Source organism: Gymnoscopelus microlampas, assembly GCF_963454915.1.
Source record: "Gymnoscopelus microlampas genome assembly, chromosome: 2".
Taxonomy (NCBI): domain Eukaryota; kingdom Metazoa; phylum Chordata; class Actinopteri; order Myctophiformes; family Myctophidae; genus Gymnoscopelus; species Gymnoscopelus microlampas.
The window spans coordinates 11,598,812-11,613,854 of NC_139939.1; the positions used below are offsets into that span (position 1 = coordinate 11,598,812).

At 41.6% G+C, this 15,043-nt stretch overlaps 1 protein-coding gene across 1 annotated transcript; it reads right to left on the minus strand.

Annotated features, from left to right (window-relative positions):
* Window positions 1–1,709: 1,709 nt before the first annotated feature.
* LOC311064348 (uncharacterized protein) lies at window positions 1,710–5,618 on the minus strand (the record flags this gene model as incomplete). Its single annotated transcript, XM_084084180.1, has 4 exons — window positions 1,710–1,802; window positions 3,447–3,567; window positions 3,751–3,953; window positions 5,055–5,618. The coding sequence occupies 4 exons, from the start codon at window positions 5,616–5,618 to the stop codon at window positions 1,710–1,712; spliced, it is 981 nt and encodes a 326-aa protein (XP_083940306.1).
* Window positions 5,619–15,043: the final 9,425 nt, after the last annotated feature.

Genomic DNA, 15,043 nt, shown 5'->3' on the forward strand with positions numbered 1-15,043 from the left:
TTAGAATTACAAACCTCCAGCTGTTTAGGTGCTGAGTGGAGAGAACAACAAACACACACCTCGACCGACTGAGAAGGGATCCTGGGGGTTTTTATGTAGCGCCTCTGCTGGAACACTCCGTCGTGCACTTCCTGATAACACTGCGCATGTGCAATACCCCGGTACTACGCTGGGACACGCCCCTGTAATCTATCCTTCTTTTTTATTCTAGCGTGAAACGAGGAAGTGGGCGGGGAACCTGGGCAAACTCTAGCTCCATAAAGAACCTCTCACTCCGCTATACAGCTCCGAGATGAGGTTCTATGTGGTTCTCATCCGGGATCGGTCGAACGTCCGCCAAGGCTCCGCTGTTTACCCGTTTGTATACATCGTATCCCAAAACTAATGGTAGATTCCAAACTTCACGGATGTTTTAGGTTTGGACCGGAGCATAATATTTTAGGTCTGGAGCGAAACTACCCGTTTAAATCGCTTATTTAGTCAGCCTGTGGCCATAATTCCCATTCAACCCGGAAAACCCCCCTACGTCCGCTGCCAGTACTGCTCCTGGTTTGGCTACAATGGGAAACATGGCCACAGGCTGACTAAATAAGCGATTTAAACGGGTAGTTTCGCTCCAGACCTAAAATATTATGCTCCGGTCCAAACCTTAAACATCCGTGAGGTTTGGAATCTACCATTAGTTTTGGGATACGATGTATACAAAAGGGTAAACAGCGGAGCTTGGCGGACGTTCGACCGATCCCGGATGAGAACCACATAGAACCTCATCTCGGAGCTGTATAGCGGAGTGAGAGGTTCTTTATGGAGCTAGGCAAACTCAGTCTGTCGCCTGTCGGTCACTCTGCCTGGCTAGCTGCCTCATCTGCTCTTAAAGGGGCAGTGCCATTACACGCACCGGTTCCCAGTCCCACTGACTAGATAAGGCAGACGAAAAATACATCAAATTATCTTAACATGTCTGCCTCAAGGTTTACAGTTTAACCCCTTTAAGACCATAGTTAGTTTACCAGGGTCCCTCGGGCTCTTCACTAGGTCCGCAAGCATTTCCCTCTACACCAAATCTCTTTGCCGAAAATAGCCGATCTACCTCACTGTAGATCAGCTATTTTCCGCGTATGTTCGTGAGTTCGTCCCAGGATAGAGACGCTATGCTTCGTGTGGTTAGGCCAGCGTGACTGCAGTAGTGGTTCAAGGACCCCCAAATTAACATGCACTTGGCTGCGGACCTCCATCTGAAAAAACATTTGGGACGTCACGACCTCTGCGCCATACAAGATTTGTGTTATTAAACAGTTTCCCCCAAAAAGTAATGGTCTACAAGCTGAAAATGCTTGGCATCACGCCACGTCAGCTTGTAGATCGGCTATTTTCAAATAGCCCATGTAAGTGTTAAAGTGATTTTGATGCCATGTTAATAACTAATGTTGCTGTGAACCATAATATATTGAGACACTGGTTAAGCTCCGAGAAGCACACAACTTGTTTCCAATCCTTGCAAACATGGAAAAACTTCAGACTGACATGAGCAGGAGTTGTGTGTTCAATACTTTATTGTTGAATCTCACACATTTTGAATTATCAATTTCTAATCAATGGAGCAATTCTTTTTTATTTCTTGCCCACCTTTGGAGTTACATCATGGCAAGGTAACTACACAACCCAGACCTCTACCAAAGTGGTCTTACCCTTTAAGTGGAGTGGAATCCTTAATACTGATGCGGGTTGAGGGTGAAATCGCCTGGCTCACAGCAACTCAAGACGTCATGGTCTCTCAGACGATTCTTGTCAAAGTTCAGCCTCTAAGAAACAAAATAAAATACATTACATTTAACGGAATATGACAAAGGTGTTTCAAACTTCACTCCGACAATTATATTATCTGTACCGTTTTCCTTGTTTAAGTTCATATATTTGTAATTATATTATTTCTAGCTCAAGTTAATACTAACTACCAACTGATTAGTCGTCCTGTATTGGAGAAATTAGGGTAAATTGGGTCAGGTAAGTGAGGTAACCTTATAACCGAGCACAATGTAACATAGATGAAGACATCTTTGATATCATTGGATAAAGTGATTGGATATATGATGTCAATATACAACCATAAGTATCTATACTAATGTAATACTAACAGACAGGGGATTTAAGAAAACGCAAGGAATTCCATGAGGCATATTTTGTATGCTCTCTCCCATGCATGGAACTGTGTGCTGTAATCTGGCATATGTCACGATCCAAGGAATTCATATAAAAAATAATTTGATTGTACGACCTACAGTTCAATTGTTATAGACCAAAACGTGAAAACATGAAGCCGATTTTAAATATTTTGGGTGGAGGTTCTTCCATGGCCTACTGGGAGTGTATGTAGGTGCAAAGTGTCATGGCGATCGGGTGCTGCGTTCATGATTTGTGGCATTTTGTACAAAACGGGCCACTCCCGCAAACTTTGGAAGCCAATAGTAGCCAATCGGAATGGCATATGAGAATTCTGATCTGAAACATTTTGGGTGGAGGTTCTTCCTTGGCCTACTGGGAGTGTGCGTGCCATGTTTCATGGCAATTGGTCAAACGTTGCCGGAGATTAGCTGCTCACAGACACACGGACGGATGGACACAAGTTAAACTAGAAAAAGTGCTCCTCGGAGCACAGGTCTCCGCCAGGTCAGGTAGGTTATTGTGGCCTCCTGGTGGCGCTATAATAGGCCAATGTGAAAAGGGTGCCATTTGTTCAAGGGCTTTTCACTGCAATCGGACACTGCATTCATGATTTGAGGCATTTTGTTCCAAAAATGAGTTTTGCAAAATTAGACCTGCTGGTGGCGCTATAACAGGCCAATGTGAAAAGGGTGGCATTTCTTCCGTGGCCTAATAGAAATGTGCATGTGAAATTTCACGGATCGCAAGCTGCGTTCATGATTTGAGGCATTTTGTTCAAAACGGACCAATCATACAAACTTTGGAAGCCAATCTTAGGCAATCAGGATGGAATATGGGAAATCGGATAAATCCGTGTTGATCACATGCCTATAGAGATACTGTGTACCAATTTGTGTGATGTTTGGACAAAATCTGTAGGAGTAGTATCAATAAATGTGTTTTGCACATATCGGCCTCCTGGTGGCGCTATAACAGGCTTATCTGAAAAAATTGGGCCAGAGGTTCTGAATTGGCATCCAGGGAGTGTGCGTGCACAGTTTCGCAGCGGCCGGGCCAACGGTGCCAGAGATTAGTTGCTAACAGACGGACAGGACGGACGGACGGACACACGGACGGACGGACAGAGGGTAAAACATACTCTCTCGCCATGCCTTTCGGCCTGGCGGAGACAAATATAGCCTCCGACCATCTAATCTCTCAAGACAGATTTATCTTTTTTTTTTTGCTTAAGGGTTCCCAGATTGCCGGCCGTCTGGCCTGGCGGAGAGAATGAGACTTCATACCTTTCCATCTGGCAAGTGGAAAGCCACAGCCACGTGGTCCCATACATAGTACTGGTGCGGAGGTGTATGAAGGAGGTGAGCCACCATTTGCTTCTGATCTGGCCAATAAACCAGCTGGAAACTGTTTCATATAGATAGGGAGAGAGGAAAGTGTAACATTATTCATTTGCATGGATAGCGTGATGGGTCACACACACACACACACACACACACACACACACACACACACACACACACACACACACACACACACACACACACACACACACACACACACACACACACACACACACACACACAGTACCTGTGTGTCTTACACATGGCCTCAGGTCTCCAGATGATCTGGCCATCCTTGTAGGCACAAACTGCATGTGGGCTGTCATCCAGCCGAGGGTACTTGTTGAAGATGTTGTTGTAGAGGCTATGGACCACCACAGAGTACATCACCTCCTGTTTGTACAGCACTGTTTCATAGATACGCAGAACTGGTTCTGAGCCTCCGCATATCTAGAAGGAGAAAATGTGTTTAGTGGAGAGAGATAGATTATTATTTTATTTTTATTTTAGTAAGAACAATGGTGAATGAATGAATGAATGAATTAATATTTTATTTCCGTGTCTCTGGGTCAATTTCTTGACCCAGTGATGACCAATTATCAATTCAATTTAATTCAATAATTTGAATTTATTTCAGACCCAAGGGAGATCCATATCACAATTTTAAAAAAGACAATAAAATAACAGAAAAAGAAGAATCTACAATGTTCATTTTCTAACACACAAACATATGCGCCAAATGGTTCCACAGTCTAGAGGAGAACCTGACAGAACTGCGCATCCCTTATGACAGTGATGATGTCATTTACTGACTCAGATTGCCTACACATAAACCTATACTAGATGTCCTTGTCCGAATGCTTGTTTTATTGTTGAATTGTTTATTGGATCTTGTTTAGTCAATACAATTATTTGTTTTTAGCTCCTGCTCATTTGATTTAGCTATTTTGTCTCATCTGTTTAAGGAAATAGGTAGCTGATATATTGCACTTTTACCTTAGCGCTAGCTATGCTCTTGGTTGCTTGTTATTACAGAAAATGCACTTATAACCTCTGGTGATTAGTAGCTTTCGTTCCCTACCTTTGTTGATTGCACTTATTGTAAGTCGCTTTGGATAAAAGCGTCTGCTAAATGACTGTAATGTAATGTAATGTAATATAATTGGTCCTCACTAATGCTCATTATAAAAGGCACTATTTCCATCTACTCACTCTGCGTCTCATTGGTGGGTTAAGAACAGTTCAGAAACCTGCCTACCAATGACATCGATGGGGATTCCAAGCCCATAGAAACTACAGCCAGTCTCTTCCAGGAAATAGCATGCATCGATAAGAATAATTAAAAATACAGTTAATAAAGTCTTGTTTTAAATGACAGTTCACAAACTGAAGACAAACTTGCCTACCAACGTCGGTAGGCAGGTTTGTGAACCGTCCACAGCCCTCCTCTGAGACACAATCTTATAATGAGCATTACTGAGGACCAATTATATGAGGATAGGTTAAAAAGCTGCAATTATCAACTCAAGACACGTGTGTGCGTTTATATACCTGCTTGCGGTATTCTCCCAGTAGCTCCTCCAGGGGGAAAGTAAATCGATGCGAGCCGTATCTTGAACTGTCCAGGAAGGCAGGCGAGGTGGCAAACCGCTTCAGAAAAGGCACCTGCCTTTTCCTCGGTCCTGTCCTCCATCCAGGATATTTGTCATCCAGCAGACGTTTCTCAGCCGATTCAATGTCTGACTGATGCACAGAGGCGCTCCACCAGAGCAGGTCCATGTGGTTTGGATCCTTAGAATTCTGTTCTTTAACCGCTTTAATAGCAGACGGTGCAAAGAAACCTCCTTCGGATCCGATCTCAAACAGTGCATTTGTGTCATGCCTCAGATCAGTGACATGGAACTCCGGCCTGGGGTAGAGTGGGATGTTCTCTTTGAATAAGTACTGGTTGTCTATGCCATGGACTTCTTTCAGCTCTGTCAACTTTAAGTGTTGGCATCTGATGAAGTTCTCTGTATATCCTCTCCTGTTCACACGTTCTTTGATGGTTGACAGTTGAGAGAAAAAGTGGAAGGAATTCTGGATTCTGTTCTTCAAGTTCAAGATCTTCTTCATTAGCAGACGGTGCAAGGAAACCACCTTCAGATGCGATCTCAAACAGTGCATTTGTGTCACGGTCACGACTTTTTTCTGTTCTGGCCCCACAGTGGTGAATGAACTTCCCACTGATGTCAGGACAGCAGAGTCACTGCCCATCTTTCGCCGCAGGCTGAAAACCCACCTCTTCAGGAAACACTACCCTTCCTCTTTGACCTGGCTCGGAACTCTGGCCGGAGGTAGAGTGGGATCACTGGGATGTTCTCTTTGAATAAGTACTGGTTGGGTATGCCTTGTACTTCATCTTTCAGCTCTGTCAACTTTAAGTGTTGGCCTTTTATGAAGATCTCCTTACATCCTCTCCTGTTCACACGTTCTTCCATGGTTGATGGTTGAGAGAAAAAGAGACGCACAAGGAAGTGTTTCACTTTCAAACCTAAACTGTCACTCTTCATAACTCAATCCCCTTTTCCTGTCTCTCTACTATAGGTGGATGATGAAACAAACAACAGACTGGTAAAAGGCCCCCCAACAGGTACACTACCTTGCGGTCAACACCACAATAACTATTGCGACTGCCCCTCGGCTTGGTAGATAGTTTAATGATGAGACAGTCGAGTTTCAAATAGATGCTGGTTTATTTCTCCGGAGCACCGTGAAAACTATAGAAAAGAAAAATGACACAATATGTATTAACATCAAGTCTATAGTATCACAAAATACAATAAAGTCATTAAACAAACCGATGACCAAAAATAAGCTTCAACTTAACAAATATTATACTTCTTAAATGGTACAAATTAACCTTTGTAAACAAACATGTAGAAAGACAAAACATCTGTTGTAGCCTTAGATCAAGACTCTCGCAGATGTATTTTATCGATTTTGATATTTATCAAAAATGTCAAAATCGATAAAATACATCTAAGAGAGTCTTGATCTAAGGCTATAAGGCTACATCTGTTTCATAACTTGTATTCATCATGGCATGGCATTAATGTGGTTACATAACTTACATTAGTGCAATAAAAACAATATTTTTAACTTAAAATAAACACTCTCGGCACTCTATGGAATGTTCAGCTTACAAACCTCATTCCGCCTTCCAGGGGGTGTTGAAAAAAATCAAATAGAAATTATTTATCTCTGGCTTTTTTCCCCACAATGTACATGTATTCATAGATATATGCATGTATTGACTGAATGCACAGAATTTGTTTGGGGAAACTCCGCCACCTAGCGAACCTTTTGTAAACTACACACAAAACGGTCCCAAAACGTAGCAACATAAACAAACCATGGCATCACAAAGGTAGATAACCAGCAATCGATCAATAAAGATGAACTATAACTGTATAGGAAGTATCAATAACCTTTGGGTTGGTGGTCATTTACACAACATGGATAGGCTACACTACACAGCATGCCAAGTGGCAGTGGTGGCCTAGTGGTTAGAGGGGCGACCTTGATACCGGAAGGTTCCTAGTTCGATTCCCCAATTCATCACATCAATCATGAATCACCGCTGAATAGCCCTTGAGCAAGGCTTCCATGCAGGGTCCGGCTGGAAACAAGCTTCGTGCTTAGTCCGACACCCTGGGTAAACAACAAACTTTGCTTTGCTTTGCCAACATCATATTAACACAAACAGAATTTACAGATTCCAATGCAGTTTTGCCCTTGCTTTTGGCATGCCCCTCTAAAGTCCTATAGATAAACTTGTGGTATAAGACAAAGACATGCACTTAGATATGATGATGGTTTCTTTGTTGTGGCATCTGCAAAGTGAATGTATACTTTGTATATGCTTTTCCTTCAGTTTTTAGTGGGACTTTACTTATGGGGCTTTTCCTTCAGTTTTCAGTAGGACTTTTGGGGCTCTGATTGACATTTAAGCCCTTTGGCAAGAAATGCATGTATATAACAGCTCAGCTCTGGCTTTGGGCCCTGAGCTCTTGGGCCCGTGCGGTAATACACCCCTGCTCTCTACACTGTAACCATCAATAAAAAAAACAGAAATGGGAATGGTCCCAAAAATATCTTGAAAGCCACCATTGTAAAATTAAAAAAAAGCATCATGCAGATTGTTATGATAAAGCTTCTGTCACATTGACTGGATAATCTCATCACTAAAAATAGTCAGTTTAGGTTAGGCTGGTAATATTAACCAGTGGTGGACCGTAATGAAACACATTTACTCAAGCTTGTTTCCAATGTTTGCGATCTATGAAAAACGTACTTAAAGAGTTGTGTATGCAATACTTTACTGATTCATCTCTCAATCTTGAGTACATATACAACAAGTACACATTTAGCATGCAGTGGCAAATTTGCAGAACAGTGGGCTATATAGTGGAGAAACATTACTGACAACTGTACTCATCTTGAGTGGCATTAATGAATCACTCTATATTATATAGAGTATTATCAGCATCTGAAAATACTGGGTTATTCCAATTCCTACCCATATTCATACAATTGGTCCTCACATGGTCATTATTGCAGGGTCACATTTCTGTCTACCCGCTCTGTGTCTCAGAGGTGAGCTGTGGGAATAGGTAGGTTTAGTCATTTATCACTCTTTCAAACATTTTATTTATTGATGCAAGATAATGGCTTATATTACACTGTGACATCTTTCCAGTAAAAGACTAGTTTCTATTAGCTTGGAATCCCCAGGCATTGGTGAGGTCACTGGTAGGCAGGTTTTATTTCTGAACTGTCCACAGCCCACCTCTGAGACACAGAGAAAGTAGACGTAAATGGTGCCATCTTGTGACCATTAGTGAGGGCCAATTACATGAAGATTAAAAAAGTGGTATGGGGTAATAAGGCCAGTACGCCTCAACCAGCTCCTGAGCGTCTTCGTAACTGTCAAACTCGTCAGATGGGGAGACGGTGGGATGGCCTGGCTCACAGAAACGCAAGTAGCTTCTCAGGCGATTCATGTCAAAGGTCAGCCTCTAAAAATAACAAAATATGAGATTTAACAGAACAGGCCAAAATAGAGTGTTGCAACCTTTACTACAACAAATATATTCTCTAATATAGTTTTCCAGTTTTCCTAAGTTTGTATATTTGTTTATAATTATATTATTTTGTGACTAGTAATATAGAAGAGTAGTATATTAATAAGTTAATACTGATGTACTTTGCATTGGGTTAATTAGTCAGAGCTCAATGTAACAAGTGGATTAAGATTCAGTTTGTTTTTAGTGGGTTGGCTAGTTTTAGTTTATTATTAGTTTTAGTGTTAGTTTTAATATTTCTATTGTAATGGGGTAGTCAGGGGGAAGATTCAACAAGGTCAGAAAAATAGCATATCTACAAGCTTATAAGCCATTTCATATTTTGTGATTTTAATTTGTTTGTAAACACAATACAGTTTCAGTTATCGTTTCTCTTTTTACAAATGTTGTTTTCTATAATAACCCTGCTTTATAATAATGTTGTACTAACAGAAGGGATTTAAGCAAACTCATGCCCTCTCCCATGCATAGAAGGATTTGCATATATCTATGAGTCCATCCTCATACGAGTCAGTAATTTAAATGGATGACCTGCGTGATCACATACAGGATTTCCATTCATTTATGTTAGAATGTCAATGCTCATCACCTCCATTCAGCTTTGTATTACAGAATATAAGTGAGAGTTCATACCTCTGAATCTGGCAAGTGGAAAGCCACAGCCACATGATCCCATACATAGGACTTGTGCAGAGGTTCAGAAAGGAGGTGAGCCACCATTTGGTTCTGATATGGCTTACGAACCAGCTGGAACCTGTTTAAAACATAGAGGGACAGAGCAAAGTGTAAAATGAATTCACGTTGGTATTGACATAAGGGCGGAAACTATCATAAAGGACTGTTGACATATCTAAATTTGAGGAAATGTGGAAACAATTATTTATTTCACATAGCTTGTGTAAATAAGCAGCACACAATCTGTGCTTTTATACAAAATTAAGAAATTAAGAAATGTCCAAACACTGAATAACAAGATCCCAATATGTGATTATTCAGGATGCATAATACGGGATGCCTAGGTCTATTTGGACCAAAATGTCTTGTAATGACATCTGGATGGGAACCATAGATTAACTCCTGCCACAAGAACGGAAAGAGAGTGATGATGTTCCTGTACAAATGGACATACTACTAGCTCCATAGTGACTCCTACAAGTCACCCGATGCACCTGCAAGACAGACGGCACTAGCCTGAGGTTAATCTCTCAAGACAGATTCTGCCAATGTCAGCACCACTGCCCTAAAGATGTAGTGTTGTTGTTAGTGCAGTGGTTCTCAAACCTTTTCATGTCAAGGACCCCCAAATGGACACTTATTAGCCCGCGGACCCCCATTTGAAAAGATAAGCCAGGGACCCCCATAAGAGAAGATTTTTACGGCTCTAGCAGTGATTCTCAATCATTTTAATTTCAAGGAGTTTAACATGCATTAGGGCTACGGACCCCCATTTAATGGCATTTCTATCTCTGGGACCCCAATTCATATTGTAAAATCGATGTTAATTTAACTCTAAGAGTGTACAAATGGAACCAAACGGGTCCATTTGGTTCCATTTGTACACTCTCAGAGTTACAGACCCATAAGGGTCCATTTGGTTCCTATCCATCATTTAGCTGGGGACCCCCTGGAACCCCCTCAAGTACCCCTGGGGGTCCCCGGACCCCACTTTGAGAACCAATGTGTTAGTGGGAATAAACATAGAAGCACCTGGGAGGATGCCAACAGCAGAATCTGTCAGAACCACTGCCCTAAAAATGTTGCATTTTCCCAAAATGTAAAATAAATATTTTCTGACATATTTCGGATATTATCGGACCTAAATTTACCCTTCAACTTCTTGCTTAAACTTTATGCCCATAATGAAACAGGTTTTGTAGCAGTTGTAGAAATATTAGGCCTTAAATGCCAAATGTTCAAGCATGCTCAAATCATGTATAGGCTACTTTACACTACCTCAGCCCAATTTTCCAAATTCTTTATAGTTTTACATTTTGGGGGGAAATAGCCATGGTTCACATTCATCTCAGGGCTGCACGTGATGACAAAGATGAGACAGAAAACTTACACTGATGGTGACCAGCAATCAGAAATCATACCAATCATGAATGGTGTAATAAAAGTAATATAGGCTGGTTCTGGCATACATTGTGTGTTAGGAGGGTGTGGGGGCCCTGAAGTACTCTTAGGCCCAGGGGCCCATTGACTCGGGAGGGAGCCGTCCCTACATTTATACTACTTTATTAATCCAAGCTACCAAATCAATTATCTTAATTGACTAAATCGATTAACTCTTGCATCCGTTATTGACGGATTTCACACACACACACACACACACACACACACACACACACACACACACACACACACACACACACACACACACACACACACACACACACACACACACACACACACACACACACACACACACACACACACACACACACACACACACACACACGCCTCCAGATGAACTGGCCATCCTTGTTGGCACAAACTGCATGTGGGCTGTCATCCAGGAGAGGGTACTTGTTGAAGATGTCGTTGTAGAAGTGGCTATGGACCACCACAGAGTACAACACCTCTTGTTTGTACAGCACCGTTTCATACACACACAGAACTGGTTCTGAGCCTACACACATCTAGGAAGGAAGGAGAAATTGTGTTAGGTGGAGATTAGATAGATATATGTCTCAATTACAATATATGGTCAGCTGCCTGTGCCATGTATGTTATGCATTTAGGATAATACGGTAGTGGGTGGGAGTGGGGGTCCTGCCTTAATAAATGTGTGTGTGTCAGGTTGTTTCTCCATGTGTGTGTGTGTGTGTGTGTGTGTGTGTGTGTGTGTGTGTGTGTGTGTGTGTGTGTGTGTGTGTGTGTGCACAGCTGCCTATGTGAACGTAGGCAGACAACATAACAAAGCTTTATTTGTCTTTTGTTCATAAACCTAGTGGTCTATGGTTCATAAGCCTAACTCCCAGTTACACTTCATATAAGATGATACAGAAGTGTGGAAATTAGACATGAGCAAGACCTCACTAGGCCTACTACCTGTCTGAAGAGATAAAACAAACACAGGTCACAGCATGCTCAGCAGTAGACCCTATTATAAATTACATATAAAAAAAAATCACACCCAGTGTGAAGTGGGCGGTGTGTGGTCATCACAACATGACTCACTTAAAAAAAAGGATAAATTACTTTTTTTTAAGTCCATACTGCTATTCATAGGGCTGCACATGTGTCATGTGTTTCGCTAGCCAATCACAGTCCTGAATTTGCAAAGTCAGCCAATCACATTACAGTTAGTGGTGATGACACTAGCTGTAATGTGATTGGCTGACTTTGCAAAAGTATCGATTTGCATTAACAATGGGTTAGGGGTGTAGACTGCGTTGTAGACTATTGGCCAATCACGGTGCAGGATTGGTCAGTGTCCAAAACTCACTTATAGGGGGCGGTCACACCACCCCAATAAAGCTGCTAGCTGCATTAAGTAGGCAGTAAGTTTAAGTATAGCTGCATTAATACAATTACCAACTCAGACTGACGTGTAGTGTGTTTATCTACCTGCTTGCGGTAAGCATCCAGTAGCTCCTCCAGGGGGAAGTTCAATCGATACGAGCCGTATCTCGAAGTGTTCAGGAAGGCAGGCGAGGAGGCAAAACGATCCGGAAAAGGCTGCTGTGCGGCGGCTTGTTCTTCCGTCTTGTCCAGAAGACGTTTCTCAGCCGACCCCATGTCCCACTGCGGGACAGAGAGGCTCCACCAGAGCAGGTCCATGTGGTGCGGATCCTTGGGATTCTGTTCTTCAACCTCTTCAGTGGCAGACGCTGCAAGGAAGCCCTCCTCAAGTGCGATCTCACATAGTGCATTTGTGTCATGATGCAGGTGTGTGAACCTGAACTCCGGCCGGGGGTAGGGTGGCATGTCCTCTTTGAATAAGTATTGGTTGGGTATGCCTTGGACTTTAACTTTCTCTTTCAGCTCTGTCAACTTCAAGTGTTGACCCTTGATGAATGTCTCATGATATCCTCTCCTGTTCACGCGTTCTTCCATGGTTAAGAAGGTTGAGCTGCTAAAGAGACGGACAATAAGTGAACTTCAGTTCCTCTTCCCAAGAACCTAATCAAGGTCCACTTGAGGTGGAGCAGCTGTGTTTATAAGGCCAGGCCAATCAACCAAGTAGCCAATCAGTGGCAGTGTCAATCAGACAGGAGGAGACCAACTGTGAGGAGCAGGCAGGGGGAGTTAGTTAAAGCACAAACAATTATGAGACTTTAATACCAAAGTGTTATTTATTTTTGCTGTTGTGTGCATCCATGGAAACTATAAGCTGTCCTGTCCTAGCTGGTCATAGTAAAACATTTACAAGAATAAATAACACTTTATGGTGATAGTGAAACCTAAGCCAGTTTGGACCCATCTGCACACAGAGCTGTAACCTGGCTCTACACCAGGGGTCTTCAACGTTTTCAGGCCAAGGACCCCCTAGCTGAGAGAAAGAAGAAGCAGGGACTCCCTCTATATTGTATAAAATTGTGTGTCAGATTGTTTTACTTGATCTGCTCTTTTTCCCCTCTACACAAAACCTCTTTGCCAAAAATAGCAGATCTACAAGCTCACAACGCCTCGCAGTGCGAGGCGTTGTGAGCTTGTAGATCTGCTATTTTTGGCTAAAGTTCTCCTCAGAAAAGGGATGTTAGGGTTCAAGTGGTTTATGTAAAAAAAGAAGAAGAAAGAAATCATATCACACAAAGATTTGGCGGCCCCCCTGTAATAACTCTGAGGACCCCCTAGGGGTCCCGGACCCCCTGTTGAAGAGCCCTGCTCTACACAGTATTTGGACCCAAATCCAAATTCAATCAGAAGTTCAAAGAATCAAAGAAATTGTAACAATCAAGTCAAGTAAAAGTACCTCAAAACTGTAGGCCTAGTTGGGTACCGACTAGTGCTTGAGTAAATGTAAAGGCTACTTTAATAGTTTCTTTCCAAAACTTTACAGTCCCAACTGGTCCTGACCTGTGCGCAGTCAAACTCCCTTGAACAGCATTCAGTGAAACATTCAGGCAGTGGTGTAAAGTAACTAAATATTTCCAATGTCAGTACTTTTACTTCTCCACTACATCTCAGTCAAATATTGTACTTTTACTCCACTATAATTATTTGAAAACTTGAGTTACTATAGTTACTTTGTAGATTTGTATTATTATTACAAAACACACATTAACCTCTTCAGCCCATTAACCAACTACATTTCAGCCATTTGAAAATAGCAGATCTACAAGCTCACAATGGTCGCTATGCGAGGCATTGTGAGATCTGCTATTTTCAAAAGATTTTTTCATACATTTTATTGATTGATTGATGTACTTTATTTAGTAAGACATGAGAACAGTACATGACAGTACATAACAGTACATGAGTACAAATTCACAATACAAGGTCTACTAAACTCGATAGCTCATTAAGCACTTAGGTTGTTTATGTCTGCTTATTATACATTTGCCAACTTGTGAAATGGGACCTTCTGCAATGAGTACTTTCTACTTGTTTTTTTTTAATTCCGGACTTTTACTACTTTGTAGAGGTGTAACGATATAGTAACTGCATCGAAAACTAGTTTTGAATTTTCAACGATCTACTATATCGATATGCAAACAGCAAAATATCGTATCGTTTGACTTTGTATCGTATCGAATCGTTTTGCAATGCAAATACTCGTATTGAATCGTTTTGCAATGCAAATAATCATTTTTTATCAATACTTTTAAGAAGAAAAAAGAGAAAGATGGGTTTATATCCAGTATCCAGGTATTTATTTTTCACACAGAATTTTTGGATAAATAAGTAGTTACTATATCGATTTTAAATCATTGAATCGAATCGTATCGTTCTAAATGAACCTGTCCTGTATTGTTCATGTATCGTATCGACTAAATTACTGAATCGAAACGTAGCGTATAGACCCCTTAACAGACGACGTCATACTGGCTGCGTGCAGCCAGTATGCGCGCAACGAAACCCATTATATCAGGTCTCGTTAGGACGCGTCTCACTAGCCAACACACACAAGAGGGGGTTGGGGTGTGCTGAAACCAGTGCACCCCGAAACAGGTTGGGAATTGATTGCGTGAAACAATCACCTGTGCGTCCAGGCTCAATGTTAGTAAACAAATAATTGGTCTATTGTAACCTGTATCATTCATGTATCGTATCGACAACCAAGTATCGTGATACATATCGAATCGTTGTTAAAATGTATCGTTACACCCCTACTACTTTGCCATATTGATACTTTTACTTAAGTAAAAATGTGAGTTTCCATCACTGCACGCATGGCTCCATCTCAAAAGTCTCTAGACTGACTCTTCCTTTCCTAGTTTCCTTCTGGCAACGTATTGGTTGAGA